Genomic DNA, 21,088 nt, shown 5'->3' on the forward strand with positions numbered 1-21,088 from the left:
GGCAGAGGGAGAAGCAGGCACCATGCAAGGAGCCCAATGCAGGACTCGATCCCGGGACTCCAGGATCACACCCTGGGCTGAAGGTAGGTGCCAAACCACTGAGCCACCCAGGGATCCCTGAAGATCTGATTTCTATTTCCTGCTCTTCTTGCATCAGTTCCTGCCAACTCCCACCTTTTATTTATGCTTACAATTCTTCCTCCCTCCTCTTTCCCCTTGGATTTTTTCTGGAGTGCCTACATATGTTGTTCAAACATGTGACATCACATGGGTCCTGGCAGACTCCTGGTAACTTGAGTACCAGGAAATGGTGATACCAAAGGAGAGCAGAGGCCGGGAGGGGCGGGGCAGGGGGGGGGGCGGCGCTTCCTGCTGAGACACTGCCAAACCTCAGAGGGAAAACAAAAAAGGTCACGGGTCACCTACAAGAAAAAAAAGACAGCTGTAAAAAGAAATGTGACTTTAGCGGACTTTATTTTCAGTTTGAAATCTTAGTAATTGCCATGATTTATGAGTCAGCCTAGGGTCTAGGTGTCTCACTACATTATTTCTTTTTTTTTTTTTTTTTAACTTTTTTAAATTTATTTTTTATTTATTCATGAGAGACACACACACAGAGAGAGGCAGAGACACAGGCAGAGGGAGAAGCAGGCTCCATGCAGGGAACTTGATGTGGGACTCCATCCGGGTCTTCAGGATCACACCCTGGGCTGAAGGCGGCACTAAACCGCCGAGCCCCTCCGGCTGCCCACATACACTATTTCTAATTTTTACAGAATTACTCAAGGTAAACATTCATACTCTCATTTTATAAATGAAACAAGTTCAGAGGAAGATAAGGGATTTAAACCCAGCCTTGACCCTTTCCCCCCTCATGCCACCCTGCCTTCCACTTTAGACAAGAAATATAAAGTATTAAAAACTGACCTTGGAGAATGTGATTAATATTATGTGCCAATTTAGCTGACCATGGTGCCCAGTTATGTGATCAACTACCATTCTGGATGTTTCTGTGAGAGTGTTTCTGGTTGAGAGATTAACATTTAAATTGATATACCAAAGCAGATTGCCCTCCATCATATGGGTGGGGCTCATCTAATTGAAGACATGCATAGACCAGACAGACTGACCTCCCCTGAGCCAGGAGAAATTCCACCAGGATTGGGCATTCAGACTTCAACTGCAGCGTCAGAGCTACTCCTTGGGTCTTCTTTCTGCAGGCCCACGCTGCAGATTTTGGAGAAAACTGTTCTCAGAGATGAATGCTGGTAGATTACAAACCAAAGGAACCAGAGAGAAAGTTGATACACCGCTATAGGCTGTTCTGAACTGCTTTCCTGCAGCTTCTGGGGTTTCTCTGTGAATGGCACAGGGGTAAGTGAGCCATGCAAAGATGCCGAGGTCAGACTAGTGGACTCTCTTCTTCCCACTTTGTAATTATGCACCTGTGTCAGAGTTCCTCTTCCTGGGCTTACAAGAGGACTACATTTCCCAGTTTCCCTTGTAATTAGGGGTGATGATGGGACTGGGTTCTGTTCAATGAAATATGGGTGGTGTGATGTAACTACATCCTGGCTTGGCCCACAAAAATTGTAATCCTCCAGCTCTCTCTTCCACTATTCCAGCAACCTGGGAGTTCATATTCAAAATGAGTTGACTAGAATATGGAGAAGGGCCACCAGCACTATATTAGGCTTTGTATGAGCAAGAAATAAACCTTAAACACATTAATTCACTGAGGTTTGGGTTTCCTGGTTTCCTCCCCCTAGGCTATTCTGTGCTGACAAAAGCAGCATCCAGTTAGTCTCTGTATTGTTCAGAAGGAGCTAGGCTGCTGTAACAAAGAGAGTCAATGATACAATGTTTTTAAAATACAACAAGCAACTGATCTGGTTTTTTTATATGTATATTTTCAATTGAAGTTCAGTTTGCCAACATATAACACCCAGTGCTCATCCCGTCAAGTGCCCTCCTCAGTGCCCGTCACCCAATCACTCCATCCCCCTGCCCACCTCCCCTTCCACTACCCCTTGTTCTTTTCCCAGAGTTAGGAGTCTCTCATGTTTTGTCACCCTCTCTAATTTTTCCCACTCAGTTTCCCTCCTTTCCCCTATAATCCCTTTCACTATTTCTTATATTCCCTGTATGAGTGAAACCATATAATGATTTTCCTCCAATTGACTTACTTCACTCAGCATAATACCCTCCAGTTCCATCCACATCAAAGCAAATGGTGGGTATTCATCCTTTCTGATGGCTGAGTAATATTTCATTGTATATAGAGACCACATATTTATCCATTCATCTGTTGATGGACATCGAGGCTCCTTCCACAATTTGGCTATTGTGGACATTGCTGCTATAAACATTGGGGTGCAGTTGTCCCGGTGAAGCAACTGATCTGTTTACACAAGTTGTGCCATGTGATTATTTTCACAGGTATCTCAGTTTGGATGATAAATTATATGGATATCCTACTTAAGGAAAAAAGAACTGTATATTTCTCTCATTTCACAGTCCAAAGTAAGCACTCCTGCCTGACAGCTCTGTCCTGAGTTCCTTTTATGTAATTGCTCTGCAAATTTCAGGGAATTGTTGTCATCTGGATGGTTGGAGCTGGGCTACTGCCATGTGAGGTTGTCATCAGTGACTTTTTGAATTTTTTTTTTTTTTTTTTTGAGAAAGAGAAAGAACATGCACACAAGTCAGTGTGCTCGAGCAAGGGGGAGGGGCAGAGGGAGAGGGAGACAATCTCAAGGAAACCTTATGTTCAGTGCAAAGCCTGAGTGGGGCTCAATCTCATCACCCTGAGGTCATGACCTGAGCTGAAATCAAGAGTCAGATGCTTAACCAAGTGAGCCAACCAGTGCCCTGACTTTCTGATGTTTTAATCTTCTGATTCCCATGGTTAATGAAAGACCAAAGTGGAGGCTACAGTTTGAATATACACCTAAGCCCAAACATTCTTAGTCACATAATCAAAACATAAAACTGTTCTGATTTTTCCAAAATGGTGATTCTGACCTTAACCAAAGTTAAGCTTTCTTCATGTTAGCATAACCATGTTAGCATAACCATGTTAGCATAACCTTTCCTACTCACCTACACACAAATAAGCTTATGTTGTGCTTCTACTCTAAAAAGAATATAAGTTTCTTCTAACCAATCACAATAGTAAACAATGTATTTCCTCATGCTCTATAAATTGAGCTGTAATAGCTGAGAGCCAGCTATAACCACTTTTGGTTTGAAGTCTTCCTGTTCATGAATAGTTTGTTTCTATCTCAAAATATTCATATCAAATAAGTTTCTCTGGATTTTCTCTTTACATCATTCTAAACTATAAGCACAAAGAGACCAGAGTCCAATCTTTTTGTTTCTAACTTATTTTGAGATCATTAGATTCACAAGCAGCTGTAAGAACACAGAGATCTTTTACCTAGTTCCTCTAAAATAGTAACATCTTACAAAAGTATTATATAATATCACAACTAGGATGTCTATATTGGTACAAGCAAAAGATCTTGTACAGATTTCCTCAGTTTTACTTGTACTTGTATGTGCATGTGTTATTTGGTTCTATGCAATTTTATCACATTTTTTTTTTTTCCAGCATCTAGGAAGTAGGGAGCTTGCCCCCCCCCCCTTTTTTTTTTTCTTATTTATTTATGATAGTCACACAGAGAGAGAGAGAGGCAGAGATACAGGCAGAGGGAGAAGCAGGCTCCATGCACCGGGAGCCTGACGTGGGATTCGATCCCGGGTCTCCAGGATCGCGCCCTGGGCCAAAGGCAGGCGCCAAACCGCTGCGCCACCCAGGGATCCCAATTTTATCACATTTGTGACCACCACCACGGACAAGAGGCAGAAAGGCCAAATCACTTCCTCCCAGGCCTGGAGCAATGCCTGTCGCCAAGAAGTTGAATTAATTAATTAATTAATTAATACTGTCCTAGCTAGGGTTCTCAGAAGTGGTAACAGAGATGCAAAAATCCTCCAATGTAAATAACATACATACAACAGTGCAGAGGTAGGGCTGGTAGGGACAGTGGTGCCATATGCCTCTGGGCCAGGTGACTGCTGCAGCCCACCATGTCCTCCGCTGGCGGGCAGGGCAAAGTTAGGGCATGCCCAGTCCTTACAAGTGCAAGGCCTAGAGGTTGCACACATTGCTTCCCTCCCATCTCTTTGGCCAGAATGCAGTTGAAAGGACACAGCAAGCTACAAGGGAGGCTGAGGTTGATGGTGCTATATGCTTGCTACTCCGCCTTCCTTCCTGCCCTTGGTAAGGTTCCCCAAGATGAAGAGTACTTTCCTACCCCACTGATGTTCGGCTTTGGCCAGGGGAATGTGGGCAAAAGTGACAATGTATTGGTTCTAAGCCAAGGCCTGAAGGGGCCTGTCACATTTCTCCTCATCCCACTGGCACAATTGCCACCCTCTGTGAGAAGAGTCTGCTCAAATTAATATTGTGAAAATGTCAATGTTACCCAGGGCAATTTACACGTTTAATGCAATCCCTATCAAAATACCATGGACTTTCTTCAGAGAGTTAGAACAAATTATTTTAAGATTTGTGTGGAATCAGAAAAGACCCCGAATAGCCAGGGGAATTTTAAAAAAGAAAACCATAGCTGGGGGCATCACAATGCCAGATTTCAGGTTGTACTACAAAGCTGTGGTCATCAAGACAGTGTGGTACTGGCACAAAAACAGACACACAGATCAATGGAACAGAATAGAGAACCCAGAAGTGGACCCTCAACTTTATGGTCAAATAATATTCGATAAAGGAGGAAAGACTATCCATTGGAAGAAAGACAGTCTCTTCAATAAATGGTGCTGGGAAAATTGGACATCCACATGCAGAAGAATGAAACTAGACCACTCTCTTACACCATACACAAAGATAAACTCAAAATGGATGAAAGATCTAAATGTGAGACAAGATTCCATCAAAATCCTAGAGGAGAACACAAGCAACATCCTTTTTGAACTCGGTCACAGTAACTTCTTGCAAGATACATCCACGAAAGCAAAAGAAACAAAAGCAAAAATGAACTATTGGGACTTCATCAAGATAAGAAGCTTTTGCACAGCAAAGGATACAGTCAACAAAACTCAAAGACAACCTACAGAATGGGAGAAGATATTTGCAAATGACGTGTCAGATAAAGGGCTAGTTTCCAAGATCTATAAAGAACTTCTTAAACTCAACACCAAAGAAACAAACAATCCAGTCATGAAATGGGCAAAAGACATGAACAGAAATCTCACAGAGGAAGACATAGACACGGCCAACAAGCACATGAGAAAATGCTCTGCATCACTTGCCATCAGGGAAATACAAATCAAAACCACAATGAGATACCACCTCACACCAGTGAGAATGGGGAAAATTAACAAGGCAGGAAACCACAAATGTTGGAGAGGATGCGGAGAAAAGGGAACCCTCTTGCACTGTTGGTGGGAATGTGAACTGGTGCAGCCACTCTGGAAAACCGTGTGGAGGTTCCTCAAAGAGTTAAAAATAGACCTGCCCGTTGGACCCTGGCTCACGGGTGCCTACGTGTCCCGGTGGACGCCCCAGAGACTCAGACCCCAGACAGGCAGATGCAACAAGCAAGAGGGTTTATTGGACGTTTGCGCAAACGGGCTCTCCGCCTCCGAGGTGGCAGAGCCCCCTGATTAGCAATTACAGGCATCTTTTAAAGGCAAAAAAACCGCTTAAAGGCAAAGAAACCGGGGGAGTAGCATAGCATCCAGGTTATTGATTTCTCAGAAGGTCAACATGAACCTGTTCAGGGACATTTCAGTCAGGGTGTGGGGGGGAATGGTTTTCTTATCTCGGACAAACAGAATGTTTTTTGTTGCTTAATTTCCAGGAAGGGGCAGGGATGGGCTGCCTCTGGATTAGGGCTGGTCCTACTCACGGGGGGGGGGGGGGGGGGGGGGGGGGGGTGGGGGGGGTGTGGTTCTTCATGCCCTACGACCCAGCAATTGCACTGCTGGGGGATTTACCCCAAAGATTCAGATGCAATGAAACGCCAGGACACCTGCACCCCGATGTTTCTAGCAGCAATTTCCACAATAGCCAAACTGTGGAAGGAGCCTTGGTGTCCATCGAAAGATGAATGGATACAGAAGATGTGGTCTAGGTATACAATGGAATATTCCTCAGCCATTAGAAATGACAAATACTTGTGAAGTAAGCAGGGCCAAAAGCCAAGAATTTGGGTGTATAGAATTGGCATCCAATTTTTTCTACCTGGGATACTGCTAGAAATATGCAAGAGGTAAAAAGCTTTTGAAAGCACAGCAATTTAGGAGTGAATATCCATTTTGAGGTAGATGAATTAGTCCCTGATAAAGTACTGGCTGCTTATTTGAAACTGAGGAAAACGAAACATAGCTTAAAACATTTCTTCAAATACAAATACATCCTAAATTTTACCTAGGTTGTTTTTGTTTGTTGTTTTTGTTTTTTGGTATTTATCATCAAACTTTTTGTTGTGAAATAAAAATGCTGAAAGACTAGAACCACAAAGTCCTTCTATCTAGATTTATTGGTTGTCAACGTTTTAGCATATTTGCTTTTCCTCCTTCTCTCCCCTCTCCTCACACACCAAAATACACTAGTTTTGAAAATAAGAAGATTCATGATCTCTAATACTTCAGCATGATTCTCCTAAAAACAAGGGCAATCTCCTATATAACACAATGCCAGTATTACACTTAAGAAAATTAACAATCATTCTACAATCACAACTAATATCCCAGCCATATTTAAATTTTCCCACTTGTCTCCTAAAGATTTCTATTCATTTCCCCAATGATCTAATTAAAGGTTTACAGATTCCATCTGGAGGTTAATCTGGAAACTCTCCTCCATCTTCGGTTTGGTGTTGACTTATGCTGATTTTTCAAGAATCCAGACCAAGTAACTAATAGAAAGTCACACATTCGTCTGATTGTATTTGGATGGTGTTCTCTTTTACTTTTAAACCTGTATTATCCTTAAAATGAAGTTAAGTCTGGATACTTGATTAGGTTTAGGTTAAACTTTTCTTTTTTTCTTTTTTTGGAATACCTCAGAGGCATCTCATAAGAATGTTCATACATTGGGTTTTTTCCACTAGTGGTTATGCTGAAAGTGATGGCTTGGGTAAGACGGTGACTGCCAAACCTCCACAAGGAAGTGTCTGCCTGGAAATGGAGACTGAGGCAAAGTTCACAGGCTAAAGTTTTATGACAAGTGCAATCCTATGAATGCAAAAAAGGTGAAAAAACAGAATTGAAGCAGAAAAAAGAGAGAAAATGAATACCATGTGGCTTGTTGCCAAGCTGGCTCTGGTTTCATAAGCAGCTCCACTTGGTCATGTGGGACATCTTTGGAGGTGCTCTGTGGCACCACTGCTTCTTTTTTTTTTTGGCACCACTGCTTCTGGGTGGAGTCCTTCTCTGGCACAAAGTGTGCAGTGTGTTAATGCCCCTGTACTTCTGGGTGTTACCAGTGCTTGTGGGCAGCTGCTGGGAAAGCCAGGGCTTCTGTAGGTCCCGTGTTAGACTTGGGCATGGGAGCTTCTGTATGTAATGACATACATTTCTGGTGTAATGACAGCCTTGCCAAAGACAGAGATGTCTTGTAGGAGGTGAGATGACAAGATGGAGGCTGGAACTTTACAACCATCACTGGGGCCAGGAATCAGGACAAGTGGGTCTTGAGAAGTAAGCAGGGCCAAAAGCATCTGTGTGAATGGGCACATATTGGATCCAATACCAAAAGAAACATCTTTCTCTTTGAAATTAGTAATGATCTGTGGAGTGCTGTTTTGCCCCTGTAGGAATATTCTATGGCCCAACTACTTTTTATGTAATGGTTTTAGTACCCATTGATTATTCTTGTCTGAACCAGTTATGACATCAGGAGTTGCATGATATGGGGGCTAGTTGTGCTCACTGCTATACTAAGGTGTCATTTCTTCTAGACTCTTCAGGGACACAAGTAGGAATATATTTGTGTGTGTGTGTGTGTGTGTGTGTGTGTCAATAACAATATGAACTCCGGCAGCCTGGGTGGCTCAGAGGTTTAGCGCTGCCTTCAGCCCAGGGTATGATCCTGGAGTCCCAGGATTGAGTCCCACGTTGGGCTACCTGCATGGAGCCTGCTTCTCCCTCTGCCTGTGTCTCTCTGCCTCTCTCTCTCTCTCTCTCTGTTTCTCTCATGAATAAAAACAACAACAACAACAACAACAAAAATATGAACTCATGCTACGTTAAACAGTATTTTTCTTAAAATTCTTTTTATATTTTCTTTTTCCTTTGATGTTGGAAATTCTTGGTTACCAATAATATTAATGTAGGGTATAGTCAGAATAGTATGTTAAGTTACCCAAAATAACTTTCTCTTTCCTTGTTGGTTCAGTAACTAGTTTTATATAGAGTTAGGTTATTTGTTTCTTTTAAGCTCCAGGTTTAATGGATTTTCTTTATGATTAACTTTTGTTTTTGAGGTTGTTGTTTTTTTAAGATTTTATTCATTTATTCATTACACACACACACACACACACACACACACACACACACACACATACACACAGAGACACACACAGAGGCAGAGACACAGGCAGAGGGAGAAGAAGGCTCCATGCAGGGAACCTGATGTGGAACTTGATCCTGGGACTCCAGGATCACACCCTGGGCCAAAGGCAGGTGCTAAACTGCTGAGCCACCCAGGGATCCCCTGTTTTTGAGTTAAAAAAAATATATGGTTCAAAAATCAATCAACACATTTAGTTAGAGAAGCCTCACTCCCATGCGCATCCTCTTCACTCTGTTTTATTTTCATTCATTTCTGATTTCTCCTTTCCTGCATTTCTTTTTGCAAAAATCAGCAAATATGGAGTTACAGTTGACCCTGGAACAACACAAGGATTAAGGATATGGTCTCCCTCAAAACTTAACTACTAATATCTCACTATAGTATTATATACTGTATCCTTGTGATAAAATAAGCTCGAGAAAAGGTTATTAAGGAAATCTAAGGAAGAGAAAATACATTTACACTATTGTATTGTACTATACTGTACTTATTTAAGTGAACCCATTCAATTCAAATTGTATTATTTAAGGGTTAATACACATTTTAATTTCCCCTTTTTTCTTAGCAAAATGGAGAACACTATATACTCTGTTCTTTGTCTAGACTTTTTTTCTTTTAATAACATGTATGCAAGGAATTGTTCCATATTGGTTCATAGATACCTTAAATGCTAAAATTCACTGTTTACTATATACATATGTCAAGTGTATTAGGGTAGGCCAGGCAATGTTGCAATAACAGAGAAATCCCCAATTCTTCACAAATAAAGGTTGGTTTCTTGCTCACATAAAGTCCTATATGGGGGAGCACTGGGTGGCTCAGTGGTTGAGCTTCTGCCTTTGGCTCAGGGTGTGATCCTGGAGTTCTGGGATAGAGTCCTGCATGGGGGGCTCCCCACAGGAAGCCTGCTTCTCTCTCTGCCTATGTCTGTGTCTGTCTCTCTCTCTGTGCCTCTCATGAATAAAATCTTTAAAAGAAAGTCCTATGTGGGGTAGGACACCCTCCTATGCCTTACAGCCACATGACTTGGAGCATATGTCCCCCATGATAGCCAGGCTGGGAAGCTAAGCCTGGAAACAGCCCATGCTAGAGCCCCATCACATGGCCCCAAAGCAATACAAGGGAGGTTGAAAATGTGTCTCATTCGTCATGAAGGGGAAACAGAAACAGGATTTTGTTAATTATATAGCATCATCTCTGCCACAACAGACTCACATTCATCCTCTTATATAAACCCCACAACAGTTCTACAAGTTAGGTACTTTTATTATGCCCATCTTACAGCAGAGGACATTGAAGCTTCAAGCTTTTTTTTAAATTTTATTTATTAATTCATGAGAGGCACACAGAGAGAGGCAGAGACACAGGCAGGGAGAAAAACAGGCTTTCTGTGGGGAGCCTGATGTGGGATTCAATCCCAGGATCCTGGGATCATGACCTGAGCCAAAGGCAGATGCTCAACCACTGAGCCACCCAGGTCTCCCGAGGCATCAAGCTTCTATATTCCTTTCAAAATTAGAGTGTTCCTGTGTGTCAAGATTAATTTCAGATCCAGGTGTATCTGGTATAGCCCACTAAGAAACCACAGCAAACCCATTTCATCCATGCATAAAAGCAAAATTTGCAGAAACGGAGATCAGAGCAATTGGTGTAGGAAACAAATATTTAGACTTAGGATTCATAAGCTATTTCTTACAAAAAAGTGCAAAATAAAAATTAAACCCCTGGAACCATAAAGACTAAAGCATCACAGGACTCGGTGTTTCAGTAACATTGGATGATAAAACAGCTTTATTTATCATTTCTGAATCACGAGCTAAATGTTATAGATTTTTTTGAAGTACAAAGTGATATTGTAAACACTTTTTCTTCCTCTTCCTAAGTAAAAGCATCATATGTTCACTGCATGTTAGAAATAATGACTCTTTCAAACCATTTGGGATAGTTCTGAGGAATTAAACCAGGTAATCTCCATAGAATTTTAGGTTGAAAAACCTTGTTTTAGAGGAGGAAATAAATAAAATTTAAAGGCCATTTGGACAGTGCTTTTAGTATCACATTTATTATATTTATATTTTTAAGAATTTTATTTATTTATTCATGAGAGACACAGAGACAGAGGCTGAGACATAAGCAGAGGGAGAAGAAGGCTCCCTGCGGGGAGCCCGATGTGGGGCTCAACTGCTGAGCCACCCAGGCATCCCCTTCCTTAACGTTTTTAATGGGGAAACAATGTATTATTCTTGGAATGCCTATGCTATTTTCCATTACCCTACAAACTTGGTCCTCTGGGCTCAAATTTGTACAATTTACAACTTCGTTTCTAACATTTTACTATATATCTATGAGACTATGGCCGGATCTGTTTTTAGGGATTTGGCTTACTGGAATCTGTAAATTTCACTCAGGTTTTAGCCCAAAGTCCTTCCTCATTCACTGTGTCATGTCTCTGTTCTCATTTTCTCAAAATGATTAGGTTAAGTCTTCAGCATTCTGTATCTCTCTCCCACTCCTCTTAGTTTTGATTCCACACCTTCCCAGGCAGGATTTTCATATAGTGCTTCATTAAAACTTTGGTTTCCTCTGTGGCTGCTCCCATCTAGTGACACCTTACAGCTGTTCACTCTCCACTCCAGTCCCCCAAGATATTGCTGGGGGTTGGATGGTACTAAAGAAGACGGAAAGGAGTAAGACTAGGGACAGCTGCACCACAATAAATTCCAAATCAAGGCAAAGAAGAATCAGTGCTGACAATTATGGTGGTCTCAAAGAGGGAGTAGCATTTGAGATGGTAATAAAAGACTTCCAAAGATTTTGTGGGAGAAGAGAAGAATGAAGTAGAACCCAGCCTAAGGGAGGGGAGATGAATTCGGAGTCTCCATGTCTCTCAGACCAAAGATCCCTGGTCTCTTCCCTGGAATGAAGTGCCTGTGGTATTCTAGGTATTGTCAAAGTCCAGAAAAAAGTAAGTTGTTTTTTTTTTTTATACACAAACACACACATATACACACAAACATACACATCCCATTCTCTACTGAAATTCTATTGTTTTTTGCCCACTCAAGAAAGTATGTTAGAATTAAAGCATGTGGAATGCCTGGATGGCTTAGTAGGTCAAGCATCCAACTCCTGGTTTCAGCTCAGGTCATCTCATGGTCATGGGATCCAGCCCCTTGTTGAGCCCTGCATTGGGCTTTCTGCTCAGTAGAGAGTCTGCTTGAGATTCTTCTTCTTTTTTAATATTTTATTTAAATTCAATTTGCCAACACATAGTGTAACACCCAGTGCTCATCTCATCAAGTGCTCTCCTTAGTGCCCCTCTGCTTGGGATTCTTTCTCCCCTTTCCCTCTGCCCCTCCTCCTTGCGCACATGTTCTCTTTCAAATACATAAATAAATCTCTTTTTTAAAGATTTTATTTATTCATGAGAGACGAGAGAGAGAGAGAGAGAGAGAGAGAGGCAGAGACACAGGCAGAGGGAGAAGCAGGCTTCATGCAGGGAGCCTGACATGGGACTCGATCCCAGATCCCCAGGATCAGGCCCTGGACTGAAGGCGGCGCTAAACCGCTGAGCCACCAGGGCTGCCCCTACATAAATAAATCTTAAAAAAACAAACAAAAAAACAAAAACCTGCAAGCATGCAAGCTTGATATTTCCATAGACAAGATCTCAAACGGGTCTGATTATTTAGCTGGGCCAGCCTGCTAACAGGTACTAGGACTGAATCAGTGCGTGACACAGCACACAGGTGACTGCCACACTGCAGTGAGACAGCTGGGAGTTGCTAGGCACAGGAAAGGATTATTAACTCCCAGAAGCCTGTGGCTTCTTTTTTTCTTTTCCCCCTTAAACAGTTTCCAGATGATTCCTAATGAGTGTTTGCTGGGGTGTTGGGTTGCCTTTAACTTAGATTCCTCCATTATTCTGAAGTAGCCAATTGCGGGGGTGGGGCGGAGTTGGGGGGATGGGAGACAGTTGTGGACCACACCCTTGTCCCAGAGTAAGACAGAAAACAGCATATCACACATCTAGCAAAAGATCAGAGATGGTACTTTGAAAGATTTATGTTATGTCCTTTACTATTTATGACTAATCAATATTACTAAAAGTTATTTAAAATGTTTCTAATAATTAGAATGACCATTCTGGTTTAAAACTCATTTCAAAAAAGATAAAGAAATTATGATGAGATTCTAATGATAGTTTGGGGGTAATAGTTGTAACTTTTCTCCCAATTACTTTCAAGTGCTCCTGTATGAGGAGAAGCTTTGAAGGATTTGGTTGCGGTATGTGAGAGCTGGTCACTGCAGTCAGGACCTTTAGGATCCAAGCACCCCGACACCCAAACCAGCTTAGATTATAAGGAGTAGGAATATTCCTGTTTGAGCTTGATTCTGCTTGAAGTAAAGCATTCCTGACCCCAAACTAGGAGCTACTCTCTCCTTCCCATTAAGACCTTGCTGGTGACCCACGTAACACCTGGAGATACTCTGAATTGACTTTTTGTCCTTCTAAACACTTTACTTCAATACTTCTGAAATGTCTTCAGTTTTATACTTGTAAATTTATTTTTTCTTTCTTGAGAGTAAGTCTCTTCTTTCCCTTTGACATTCAGTATGAGGGAAATACTGAATATTTATCAGTATTCAGATAAATACTGAAGGCAAAAGGCACTTCTGTTTTGGACTGTGCTCCCTTGACTTCTCCCTTCTCCTTTTCCTCTTTCTCTCTCCCAGTTACCCCCACCATCTTTGGAGGCTCAGGAGGGAAGCCTCAGCCTCTTGGCATCTGGAGCCAAGGTTTTTTTATACTCACTAGGTAACTGGACAACTTCAATAATGGAGCTGGTTTAAGGAAGTACTAATCCGAGCAAAATGCTCTTTGTTTAAATGCAAATTCACAGATTTAAAAACAAACCAACACAGTGATAGAATTTATCATTGTTAAAGAAAGGTGTTTAAAAACAGATCAGCTTTCACTATGACCTAGTCATACTTTGAGAGCCCTGAGAAAGGGACAGGCCAGGTGAGAAATAGGAGTAGCTTCCTAAGGGGGAAGGTGGGCCTCAGGGCTTTCTCTTTCCTTGGATGGAGAGGGCATTAAGTGATTGCTCATGAAAACTCAATGTGACCACCACTGTGGCATTTTCTGATTGCTATCTGTAAACCTCTAAACCCCATAGATATTTACATTTCTGTTTGCAGTTTTAAGAGTTCCCACAGCCCTGGTTCTATTTGATCCTCACAAATACCTTGGCAGGGGTGAAGGACAGATTTCATTATCTGCACCTCGGAAAAGAAAACCTAATCTTCCACCACAGAAATCAGAGGAGCCAGGATCTGAGCTGGCAGGTAAATAAATGTTCACTGAATTAAACCAATACAGAAATATGTGAGTGTTTTAAGGTACCAGGTCTCTGTCCTAAAGAAACTCATAATCTATTTGGGGAGAAATGCTCAAAATTAAAATAAATTAAAATAATAATGCCATTTATTAAAGAAAGACCAGATACAAAATGGTCTTTCATTGTGAAATTAAAGTGCTGTAACTCTAAGTGTACTTAAGTAGATTTCATCCCATGACTGAATTGAAATCCCCAGTATCTTCCACCTGCCACTCATCTCAAGTTGCTTCTTAATATTCTGGGATTTACTAGGATTCCTTACAGTGTCTTTAAGAAGTCCAGCTTTACACTTAACTGTGGTGATGTCTGAGCTTGTTACATCCTCCTCAGTCCTATATTCGAAGTGCAACTCTGGCTCTCCCCACTCTCCTTTTTTTAATTTTAAATTTTTAAAGCCAAAAGGAACATGAAAAAGGGAGTAGGTGTTATCTGTCTTCAGTGTTCCAGAAAAGGCCAACCTCACCTCCTGGATTTGCTGCAGGAAGTAGAGTTTAGAAAATGGTCTGATTCTAGTCAATCAGATTTTATGGAAGGCATTTAGAAGGAGGGCGTTTTAGGAAAGAACACTCAGCAGGCCAAAGAGAATGAGAGAAGACAAAGTCAGAACATGATCACGGTCAGGACTATGTCCACCTGACAGAAGAATAATGGTGTGATAATTATGTGTGTATGGATAGGGATAATTAATAGGGATAACATATTTAAAATGGTTATCTCCAAAAATCTAGGATGGCACTAGCTGTCAATGCTCTCCAGAAAATGCAAATTATCCCCAAACATCTTCATCTGGGGATTCGTGGCCTTTTATGTGGACACTATGGTTCCATCCCCTTATTTGCTCCTTGTATCACATTGGCAAAAACAGATACAAACGTTTCTAGTGTACTCCTAAATATTTATTCTGAAGGCAGAGCATGAGCAGCAAGACCAGACTTCTGGCCTAACTGCTGCTGACACCTGCAATGTCAAATTAGCACAAAGATAGACTTGAAAGGCAAGTAACAAGCTGGGAAAATATTTGCAATATAAGTAACAATATTTTATTTTATATTCTATAAAGAGTTCTTACAAATGAGTGACACAAAGATAAGTCCAAATGGGCAAAACTGAAAGTAGGCAATTGAAAAAAGTGATATAAAAACAGGTTCCACTTTACCAGTAATGAAGAAAACACACCTTATAAACAATACAAAACCACTCTTCTATCAGATTGGCAGAGATGACAAAGAACGGTAAGACAGTGCTGGTAGGAAGGCAGAGAAAAGGAGTCTCCCACCTGCTGGTGTTAAAGCAGTCTCACTTTTATGTAGGTCTCTTGAGAACATGAATCAAAAGCCTTCAATAATGAGTGCACCTCTTGACAACAGTTCCAGGATTTTATCCTGAGGAAATAATTAGGGATGTGCACAGAGATGTAGCTACAAGTAATTTTGTGAAATGCTGGAAACAACCTAAATGTAAAAAAGACAGGGACTAGAATTACGGTACATTTGTATAATGGGATATGAAGCAGTCTTTAAAAATGACACAGAAGTATTTTTTTGACATGGAAAAATGTTAATAATATATTAAGCTAATTATAATATGATCATAGGCTTGATTATTTCTAGATGTTTTTATTTTTCATTTTGCTTATTTACAGTTTACTGTTTTTCTGTAATGAATGTCCATTTCTTTTATAATAATTTTAAAGATAATTATGTGAAGATAAAAGGATAGAAAAAAAGGCATTAATAAATTCTGAATTCAATGGAAGTAAACTGTAACTAATCATTAATAAACATTTACTTCTAGCATTTACCTTGAATTAACTAGATTGTTTTCCTGCCATCAGAGCTAAGAAGGCCTAGAATAAAAAATAACTTGAGTTATAAAAAATAAAGGTAGAATTTAGGCATTACCTGTCTTTGAACTGTGAAATCTGTACTGTGTCTGTATGTGTGTCTAGAAAATATTTGGAGGGATATCCACTAAATTTAAAAGTAGTGCCCTTCAGCAGGGTGGGATTAGAGGGGGAAGGAAGCTAATTTTTTCTTGACACTACTCTGTATTGTTTGACTTTTTAGAACAAGCATGCAAAAATCTATCTTTAAAAAGCATATTATGAATATTTAGAAATGTGAACAGTATCCATGGTATGGTGAGAAAAAAATCATAATGCAAAGTATACTGTACTTATAGTTTCTCTCTACATGTGAGAATACTCATGAAAATAGCTGTTCAAGTTCATTTATTTGTTCATTTATTCCACAAATATCTGTTGAGCACCTACTAAGGGCTCTGCATTGGGATAAAGCAAGGAATCAAAAGCCAAATATGGCTTTTAGAAAGCCATAAATTCCAAATATGGAATTTATATTCTAGCTGGGATAGACAGACAAGAAGTAGTAATCATAATGCATGTTCGTTGATAAGTGAGTGCTATGGAAAAATTGGACCTGATTAAGATAGACTGGCACTGCTGTGAGGAGGTTACATGGGTTGGTTAGGGAAGGCCTCACTGAGGTGACATTTAAGAAAAAGTTTAAAAGAGGTGAGGGCGTATATTAGGCAAATATCTGGAAGAGCTTTATAAGCAGAAGGAACAGCCACAAGGAAAAGCAATGAAGGCAGTGTGGCTGAGTCAGAATCAGCAAAGGGAGAGCAGGTCAGAGATAACCAGGGCAGTTAGTTGGTGTTGGGCTCTTTAAGGACTTTGCCTTTTTTTTCCAAGTGAACTGGGAAGCCACTGTGTGGTTTTGAGTGGAGAAATGCCAGGATCCATTTGGCTGTTGTATGGTGATCAGGCTTTTGGGGGTAGGGGAATACAGCAGAGACCTGGTTGTTTGGGTGAGGCATGGAGGTTGCTGTGGGGATGCTGAGGTGTTAGATACCAGATAAAGTTTGAAAGTAGGGTCACGTGGCCTTAGCCTGGGCTAAGCCCTTAGCCCATCCTCGCTGGGCCCCTCCCCCTTGGATGCTTTTTATTTCTTTATCCCCCCCCCCCCTACCTTGATAGAAGCGCAAACTCTTCTCGCTGTGGCATTCTAGCTGTTCTCTCTTTAAATCTCAAGCCAAATTCGTAGGTTTTCAGGATGATTTGAAAGTTATCTAGGTAATTTGGTGGGGACAGGGGACTTGGGGACCCTACTCTTCTGCCACCTTGCCCCCTCGTGAATGTAGGGTCAACAAACTTTCCCATGTGGGTACAGGATGTAAGAGAAGTGTATGAGGATGGCTCTAAAGGTTTGGGCCTGAGTAAATCAAGTGGAGTTGCCATTGAGTCAGAAGAGAAAGACAGCTGGATTGAATATGTCTGAGTCGGGAAAGAACTTATTTGTGGATCTGTTATGTTTGACTGTAATAGCAATATAAATTCTGTTTTAAGAATGTTTCCAATACTGTGATGACATCTTCCCAAATAAATCATTTCAAGACTCTTGACATTCCCAGTACATTTCTGGTACTAAAAATATACCTTAGTCAGTGCTAGTGATCTGGAGAAATCACGGGAATAGAATATATGCTAGAAGACTGGGGCCTAGGCTTCAATTTTCAAGAATGGGGAAAAAAACCAAGGGTTGCAAGGGCTGCAAATCCATCTACAGAACATGTGAACTCCAAAAATTACTTATAGGTCCTCTTGGATTCAGCTTGGAGTTGAGCAAGTCAGACTAATACATGTACTAGAAAAATCCAGACTTTCCTTCCATATGTCTTTTCTACTCTATACAACTCTTCACTTCTGATGCCCTCTAACACCAAATGTGTGGGGTTTTTTTCCTCCCACAAAGCAATTTTCTGTGATGCCAGCTGGTTGTCCTACAATTTAACTCAATTCTGACACTATCTACCTGGAGGTAGCTAGTGCGTTAGGTCCCACAGTCCCATGAGACTGACCACACTTCAGATAACCAATCATAAGGATCAGGTGCCCAAGTTACCCACAGTTTCTGTCTGACTTGGCTACAAATTGGCGGATCCCAGGATCTCCTCCCTTTGGATTTGATTATTTGCTAGAGCAGCTCACAGAACTCAGGAAAACACTTATTTACATTCACCAATTTATTAAAGGATACAGATGAACAGCCAGATGAAGAGATACATAGGGTGGGGTGTGGGAGGGTGTAAAGTAGAGAAGCTTCTGTACCCAAGGAACCACAGTCAATGACCAAATATTGGAACAAATGATGCTCCTAGTGCTCTTATTACTTAAGAAATTCCAAGGTTTTTTAGGAACTTTGAGCCAGGAATGAAATGAAGACCAAATCTATATATTCCTTCTCGTAAATAATAAAAAGATATGCCAGAAGTCTGAAGCTCAGGGTAGCATTTTCAGAAAGGAGGAAAAAACAGAGGCTGCCAATCCGTTCCTAGTCTTGGCAAGGTTCTAAGATATGTCATTAAAGGAATGAGATATGAACTCCAAAAATTAGCAGTGGCTCCTTCCGGGATTCAAGCTGAATTTAAGAGTAAGTCAGGCCAATATATTTAGGAAAAAACAAACAACAATCAGGGCCATTTTGGGTCTTGGAAGTCCCCCTGCAGGAATGGAAATGTTCTTCCGGGAGAGGTCTCAGATGGAACATGATAGTGGCAGCACCCGGTAGTGTTACAGACTGGGAGGCTGGAGGCCATCTCTACTGCTTTCTAGTCCTGAAATTGCAGGCTGGCTCTCTGCTGTTCAGGGATGGTAACCAAGTATTAATACTACGAGTATGAATATTATCGATACTTTGCAAGTATTAATACTTAAAAGTATTATTACTTTAAGCCAAGTCAGACAGAAGTTGTGGGTAACTTGGGCACCTGCTACTTATGATTTAAAGTATTAATACTGGGGATCCCTGGGTGGCTCAGCGGCTCGGCGCCTGCCTTCGGCCCAGGGCGTGATCCTGGAGTCCCAGGATCGAGTCCCGCATCAGGCTCCCTGCAGGGAGCCTGCCTCTCCCTCTCTCTAGGTCTATCATGAATCAGTAAAACCTTCAAATAAATAAAGTATTAATACTTTACTCTTGAGTATTAATGCTTGTAAAGTGCTTCGCACAGCGTGTACGTTACTGGCGCGGGGCAGGGGGCATTCATTTTAGAGTACTCTTACCCTTTTCTTTCTCTTTTCTGACCAAGGAACCGTCTTGCCTGAGCGAGAGAGGCAGCGACAAAAAATGAGCGATGAAGAAAATAAAACTTTCCTTTGGTCCTGCTGCAGGGCTGTCAGCACGGGAGCGGCTAACACGGCCCTCGGGGCTTCCTGAGTTGTTCCTCGCCGGGAGCACCCGCAGCCGGAGCCCTCGGCAGCATCCGGTCCGCGGGCGGTTGCTAGGCGACCCCGGGCCTACCAGCGGCCAAGCTGCCCACCCCCTCCCGCCCCAGTCCCACCCGCAGACCCGCCGAGGCGCCAGGACGCATGCGCACTTGTTCCTGCGCTGGGCGAAGCGACGCGAGCTCCCGCCCTCCGCCGTGCTCTCTGCCCCGCCCCTTCTCGTGCTGGAGCCCCGAGCTCCGTTCCGTTTCAGACCTGGCCCTGCCCACGCCTCGTCTTCAGTCTTGGGAACAGTGCAGACCCGCGTCCCGCGCTCTCGTGGTGGCGGTGGCGACGGGTGGGATGGAGAAGGGCGTGGTGGAAGAATGAGCCCGGAGCAGGGGAGGTGGCGTTTGCGGACTCACTTCCGGGCCACGGGCGGAAGCGGAAGCGGCGGAGGGTGGGAGGGGGACCCGAGCGCGAGGGGAGGGTCCGGCCGCCGGGGTCCGGGGGGTGGGGTCTGGGCCGCCTGTCCGGACCCAGCTTGGGGCCTGGCCTCGGACCGGGGAGGGCCTCAGCTTCGGGCTGACACCCGGCCGGCGGGACACAGGTAACGAGGCAGACGGGGCGAGGGTCGTCCGGGCTGTAGAGCGTCCGGGTGGGGGGGCCCAGGGAGGGTCGCAGTGTCCCTGCCTTCGGCGGCGAACACAGAGCGCTGGGTTCGGAGGAGGAGGGTGGGAGGAGTTAAACTCGTGGCGGGGGGCGGGGGGCGGGGGGCGGGGGTCATGTGAACGCCACGCCCCTACAGGAAGGAAGGGTGTGGGTGTGTGCGCGCGCGCGCCTTTAGGCATGAACTTAGAAGGGAGGGGCGACTGGCAGGGGTCTTCCCAGCTGTGCAGCTATTGCTGGCAGGACTCAGGCCTCTATTCCAGGACGGTTCTCCCAGTGGCCCTGGGAAGAGTTTGAGATGAGGAATCACATCCCTGGCACAGTTTTGGAGGCAGAGGGGGAGGTGAGGGTGAAGGGAAAGGAGCGAAGAATGTATGTGCAAGGTGCCAGCATCTAGGTCTGGGATGGATTTAGTTCATTCAGGGAGAGCTGATTAAAAAACTGAACACTCTAAGAAGCTTGGGAGATGCAGGAGATTAGTGTGTGGCAAGAACAAGAGAGCGGGGAGAAGGATGTTCTTTTCTCTGTGTTTTACAAGACAGTCGATTGATGATAGAGCAAAGGAACTAATTTAGGTAAGGGAAGGGGAGGTGGGCAGGGGGGATGGGGTGACTGGGGGATGGGCACTGGGTGTTACACTATGTGTTGGCAAATCGAACTCCAATAAAAAAATGTGCAAAAAAATAATTTAGTTAAGGGGTCTTAGGAATCCATTTGGGCAAATAATAGATTAGAAAATGTCATAATGTTTAAATATTCCACAGGTTAACACTGATATCAGCCTCTGACCATGCCGGTTCAATGGCTTGTTTCTTCTCATGAACCCCAGCAGAAGACAGTCGGGCCGGCCCTCACAGTGGATGGCTTCCCTTCCCTGAGCAAGAGATGGGATAGAACCTGGGATCTGCCAGACACCACACTCTGGGCTAAATAAACCAGCTGAATGAAGGAATGTAACAGACCCCTGAGAGGGACACTGAACCCTGCAGTGGGGGGGGAGGGGCCTGGACATACCCCTTCCCCCCCAGACTCCTCCCCTTCAGAGTCCACTCAGCCATGGACTTTGGACCTGGATAAGAGGAGAGAAACTGCACTTTGGTGTATCTGATTTGGGATTCCAAGTTTTGGAAATGGAGTGCTGGAAGGGGGTTTGGTGATCTCCAGGGTAGCAGCTAAGAGAAGAGAAGAAAG

General features: G+C 42.9%; 2 protein-coding genes across 5 annotated transcripts in view; one reads left to right on the forward strand and one right to left on the reverse strand.

Annotated features, from left to right (window-relative positions):
* LOC121495269 lies at positions 1-20,015 on the reverse strand. The gene is made up of 4 exons (XM_041762502.1): positions 19,922-20,015; positions 19,088-19,648; positions 1,131-1,227; positions 1-422 (listed from the first exon to the last, which is right to left on the reverse strand). Exons 1-4 carry the CDS (start codon positions 20,013-20,015, stop codon positions 419-421), a joined length of 756 nt encoding a protein of 251 aa, XP_041618436.1. The 3' UTR covers positions 1-418.
* The window catches only part of MGAT1 (alpha-1,3-mannosyl-glycoprotein 2-beta-N-acetylglucosaminyltransferase), a 14,202-nt gene continuing 12,809 nt past the window's right edge, over positions 19,696-21,088 (forward strand). The window contains exons 1-2 of one of the 4 annotated variants that reach the window (XM_041762069.1): positions 19,696-19,838; positions 20,662-21,088. The gene's annotated coding sequence lies outside the window, so the exon portion shown is untranslated. Of the gene's footprint in view, positions 19,839-20,247; positions 20,473-20,661 lie in introns of those variants that run through there. The other 3 variants (XM_041762071.1, XM_041762070.1, XM_041762072.1) reach the window with 3 other exon arrangements.

The sequence above is a fragment of the Vulpes lagopus genome, chromosome 7 (genome assembly GCF_018345385.1).
Source record: "Vulpes lagopus strain Blue_001 chromosome 7, ASM1834538v1, whole genome shotgun sequence".
NCBI lineage: Eukaryota > Metazoa > Chordata > Mammalia > Carnivora > Canidae > Vulpes > Vulpes lagopus.

Coding starts and splice junctions, on each gene's coding strand:
- LOC121495269 (XM_041762502.1), bottom strand. CDS start 20,015: ATGACCCCCGCCCCCCGCCCCCCGCCCCCCGCCACGAGTTTAACTCCT. Junction 19,649..19,921: donor CTCTGTGTTCGCCGCCGAAG/GCAGGGACACTG, acceptor CCCGGAAGTGAG/TCCGCAAACGCCACCTCCCC. Junction 1,228..19,087: donor CAGAAAAGAGAAAGAAAAGG/GTAAGAGTACTC, acceptor CAAAATCTGCAG/CGTGGGCCTGCAGAAAGAAG.